This window comes from Macrobrachium nipponense, chromosome 5 (assembly GCF_015104395.2).
Source record: "Macrobrachium nipponense isolate FS-2020 chromosome 5, ASM1510439v2, whole genome shotgun sequence".
NCBI classification, from domain to species: Eukaryota; Metazoa; Arthropoda; class Malacostraca; order Decapoda; family Palaemonidae; genus Macrobrachium; species Macrobrachium nipponense.
In genome coordinates, this window is record NC_061107.1 from 104,218,493 (window position 1) to 104,223,852 (window position 5,360).

At 40.4% G+C, this 5,360-nt stretch overlaps 1 protein-coding gene across 1 annotated transcript in view; it reads right to left on the reverse strand.

The window, feature by feature from the left end:
- The window catches only part of LOC135215567 (activator of basal transcription 1-like), a 39,339-nt gene extending 34,483 nt beyond the window's left edge, over positions 1–4,856 (reverse strand). Inside the window, exon 1 of the mRNA XM_064250425.1 lies at positions 4,519–4,856. Within this exon, the coding sequence (XP_064106495.1) occupies positions 4,519–4,690 (172 nt within the window). The 5' untranslated portion in view covers positions 4,691–4,856. The remainder of the gene's footprint in view (positions 1–4,518) is intronic.
- Positions 4,857–5,360: the final 504 nt, after the last annotated feature.

Below are 5,360 nucleotides of genomic sequence, written 5' to 3' on the forward strand. Positions count from 1 at the left end.
TCTAAAATGCGTAAATGTAATCCTCTTCTTCCGTAATCAGTCACACATTACACTAATTACCTTATGCAAAGAAAACATGTAAACGTCATATATACTAAGCGAGTGTCTACCGAAAGTTCCGGTAGCCTCACCTTACCATGCAGACAACAAAGTCTGAAACTAGGCTAACTAGCTTCAGACATCAAATGCAATGAAAAAATTTACGATAGCGTATGCCTAGCCACAAATCCAAGTTAATAATCGAAAGAATAATTAGGATACTTAAGTGGCTAATGAAGTTTCAAAATCCTAGGCGGAGGTCTGTAAACAGTTTGTTTACCGACCGGCGACAGAAAAAAAAATATGAATAGAAAATGGGAATAGTTCCTGATATCCGCCTCCCAGCGGCGGGAATGGGTACTACCACCTGGCCGCCCACTGCGTGTGCCGCGAATTTTTAAATTCTGTCGGACTTCAGAAAATACAGCTATATATATATCTGTCAGGTAAGTTTCATGAACAAAATATGTTTTCATGGCAATTTTGAAATCCAATATGGCAGGAATCGTGTGGCTGGCCGGTCTAACCACAGACAATCCACCATCTTTCCCAGCCTTCCCAGCACTCATTTGAACAATATTAGTATATATATGTAATGTTTATTGATCTTACTCAAGATTGCACTTGTAATCAGCACAATAAAACATTTTGTTGCCTCTATTAGTGAAAGTATGAAACTTTTTATTCCTGGGGTCATGGTTTGAACTTCACAGTGCTTATTTAATTGTAATTATACACATTTTAGTCTTAATTCACTCCACATTGCACTTGAACCACGTTGCTGTTCCTGGTTCCTAAGCACTCACTCCACAAACACAGTTACGAGCAGCAGACGACTACATGTTTATGCGCTGCAAAGCTTTATTCCCTTAATTGTTTACTTAACTCATTATTTGGTTTAACTTTACTTCAAAATGTTTATTTAATTCATGTCTATTATCCTTTTTGTGCAACCAAATTAACCCCCAAAAATTACTGAGATTTCTGAAGTACGAGGAGAAGACGGCAAAAAGACTCATCGTTGCCAATGTAGTGGAGCTTCACACATATGCTGATGCATTTACAAAATGTTTCCATGAATTCTAGTTGTCATAGTAAAGGGATTTTGACGAAGGAAAAATCTATTTCTGGGCAAGGGCCCGTGTCACCCAGTGAAATGTCCCTTTAGCACACATTTCTAAGGTAAATTATTGCTAACATACCAGAGAAAAAAGCTAAATTGGAAATGTCAGAATATTCTGACTCGCTCACCTTATATAAAAGGTGTCGGTAGGGTTCCTGGGGCGAGTGAAACCACTACCACGGGTCTCTTACCATTTAGATCCATCCTTCTCCGAAATCCCCCTACCTGAGAGGGCCGATGCAAGGCCCGCTCCCAGTTACGACTACTACTAGCGCCCCCGGCGCCACCACTAGCGCCTCTACTGGTCATCCTTGGAGTTAGCCTGGGCCCAAGGGTGGGAAACAAAAGCAGGGTGGGATTTCACTGGGCGACACGGGCCCTTGTCCAGAAATAGATTTTTCCTTCGTCAAAATCCCTTTTTCTGGGCTCAGCCCATGTCGCTTTGTGAAATAGTACCAGAGAAATGGCCACAAGCTTAATATGGATATAAGATGTGTAAGGATAAAATAAAAAACATTTAAAAATTAAGTACTACAATGTAGAAGGACTTATGAACTATAAATGATTATAATACAGACTCAAGATTAATTATGATAACTTACATTAATCTTAAAAATAAATACAATATCACAAATTCAAAGATATGTGTGAGTAATCCTAGCATAAAAATAAGGAAAACATCACAACTATGTGCACCTATGGCACCTAAGGCATAGAAAAGGCTACATGGTGGCAGAACTGCAGGAAGGACGTCAGTGAGGCAGGTAGAAAGGAGATCTAGATCTAATTACTATACTACTTAAGCAGTGTCAGGAGAAACTGTGTTTCCCGCTGCCACTGCTGGGAATTTAAGAGCTTCTAAGGACGTGAGGTAGTGACGTTTGAACACTGTCGGAGATTTCCAGCCTGTATACTTTTTCAGATCATCAAAATTCATATGTTGAAAGTAGTTGATCGAGGTAGCTACTGCCCTAATATCGTGAACCTTGGGGAACGAGTCAGGGTTGGCTTGTTTAATAAAATATAAAATCTGCTGCCTAATCCCTTTTAAGGAAATGGTGCCACCCTTTTCCCTCATGAATAAAGGGCCAGAGGATCTCATGGCCGTTCTGGTAAGATATGCTCTTAAGGCAGTAACTGGACATAAAGAAGGGTCCTGAGGAAGTGGGAGGATCTTCCAAGGGGCCCATCTTATTAATGGATCCTCATTTTTAGCTAAAAATTGACGATCTGGAGAAAGTAAAACTTCTCCTGAAGGGAGAAATTCTATATGACCTGTCTCTCTAGATAGAGCCGTGTTCCGATTGTTGTGATGAAAGTGCCCCAGCATCTGTGGGTACAAGTGGTGTGGGGATTTAGGCTATCACAGGAAACGGGAAGTTTATTGACACAAGCGACTCCGTAAACATCAAGATGGCGTCAATCTTCTAAATATTTTGAGTTGTAAGTAAAAATGTTGAAAGCGTTTTGGTGAGATTTGGACTGCCGTGTACAGTCAGCGCCATTTGTACTGAGAAAAGATAAATTAGCCTGCAGAAAAAATAAATTTCATTTATAAAAATTAAAAAAAAAATAGTTTAACTATGCCATCATTGCTACTTCCTGATGGGGAAGCCCTTGGACTTGATGACCTTTTGGAGTCGCTGTGGAAGACAATCAGCCTAGTTCTGACAGTGGGCAAGGGGTATTTCCCCCCAAGACCTTCCTTATTGCAATCTCAAGCTTGGGGATTGTCAACGTATCCTCCTTATGAAGGTGGCGTTTCAAGATTCCCCAAAGGTTTTTCATGGGGGACAAATCAGGTGATTGGCCAGGCCAGTCATGCATAAATTCCACCTTGTTGTTAGAGAGCCACCTTTTGGATGCCCTTGAGGTGTGGCAAGGGGCGCCGTCCTGCTGAAGGATCTCACAGCTGGTTTTGGCGAAAGACTCGGCTAAATTGTCCTTTAGCAGCTTAATATAATGCTCAGAATTAAGTGTTTGGCATGTAGGAAGCATGACAAGATTCCCTAGTCCACCATAGCCAAAGGAGCCCCAAACCATAAGGTAGGGCGGATGCTTAACGCTGGTCACGGTCAGCCGCATGTCACACGCTGACGAAGTGCGTGACTTCCAAACCTTCGTGCCCTTGTTCTCACTGACGCAGAACGTTGCTTCATTGGTCCAAAGGACCTTATGCCACTGTACAAGGTCCCAGTCCTTATGGTCCTTGGCAAATTGAACACGACGGTGACGTTGCTTAGCAGTCACGAAGGGCTTGACTCACGCTTTCACCTTGGAATATTCTAGACACTTCTGGATGTTGCGCTGAATTGCCCTTACAGAGACATTTCTAAGGAGCTTAGGGTTCTTTTCTTTCAATTCCTTTGCAGTAATTGAAGGATTAAAGTCCAACTGACGCCTTAAAAGCCTTAAAGTCTTCGTAGGAATGTTCAAAGACCTACCCCCACCGTGTTTGTGTTCGGGAACGTTATCACCAGATCCAGCCTGACGCCATTTTTGGAGAAGTCGCGACACTGTCTTCTCATTAACACCAGTAATTTTTGCAATTTCTCAGTTTCTTTTACCAACTTTATGTAGTTCAACAACTCTCACAATATTTTCATGGCTGGTATTTTTACCAGACATCACTCTAAGGGCTTGGTAGACGCCGACACTCACTGCACACAAAGCATAAAAACGAAATATGTGGACCGCCGTCAAAAGAAATTCACTCCTTATGGCTGACAATTGGGTACTAAGTCTTTGAAATTGTCACCAGTAGTGTGTGGGTGGATAAACAAAAGGTACCAATTAGTCATTTTGTCCCAGCCAATTTTCTTGCGGGAAATATGATACGGGTCCAAAAAAAGTAAAAATTATTGAGAATTCCAAAATTCTCAATACAAATGGGCGCTGACTGTACACCCTTTTCACTACCCTCTGTTTAAATCTTAAAATTTGGCCTTAATTTCTAACTTTGGAGAAAATACTTACTTCGAAAGGAGAGTAGAGGCCTTTAGCTCCATTTCTCACCAACAACAAGTCCCGACTGATGCCCATCTCCGGTGTCAGGACGTGTTATAATGTACTTTTTTTGGGGTGGTAGACGTTGATTGTACATGGTCCACCCCTGTACCATGCGGTGTTTTACCCTATGGCATTAATTTCTAACTTTGGAGAAAATACTTACTTCGAGAGGAGAGTAGAGGTCTTGAGCTCCTGTTATCACCGCCAACTCATGACTGATGACCATATCCGGTGTCAGGACGTGTTAAAAGTACTTTTTCGGAGGGTGGCCGAACCGCGGTAGTCGGTGAGTTGGTCAGTCCACGCGGTTGTTTACCGTAGTAAGTGTTAAATCTTGGGCAACTCACCATCGTTACTGGTCTGAAGAAACATCCTTCCAACTTCTCCGAACTCTGTAAAATAACTTCTGATTTTCGTGGGATGGAAGCCCGTGGGAATCGTTGACAAATAAATTATCCCCGGTTTTCGCTTTTTATCTGTTGCCGATGTGGTATCTTTTTCTGTGACTATATCTTCCATTATGGTTACACGGTTTGGATTATTTTTCAACTGGTAAATAATCAATAACTGGGGCGGATTAAATTCTGAAAATTCGACGTTGTTTTCTGAAGAGGAGTCGAGCCAGAGGGTCTTGCTTTGCGCCCATTTACAAAGATTCTGTACACGCCGATAATAGTAGTAGTATTGTACAATATTTATCTCTGTAGCGCCTCCCTTCTTCATGTTTGTTTATTCCTTGTACTCAAAGCCTGTGTTCACCAAACTGTATATAATTAAGCATACAGTTCACCGTATTTTCCGGAGCCAAGTATTTCAGACTCATGTCTTTATCCCATAAAAAATCAAGCAAATACTTTAATCATTCTAACTGTATGCTTCTTAAAATATGTAAATATTAATTTTAGGGTGTGTGTGGTAGTCAAAAGTGAATCCGATTACCAGTTGATTATCTGTCAGTCAAAAAATAAATTTAAACATGACCACACAATCGGTTTGTATATAGTTACACAATTTATTCTTAATGTTAATTTATCTTTGAATCCATTTTATCCTTCTAAACAGGAGAATTTTAAGTGAAAAGTTCTTTTCCCTTTGTCTATTTGCACATATCCATTCCTTGAAGCATGATAATAATAATAATAATAATAATAATAATAATAATAATAATAATAATAATAATAATAATAAT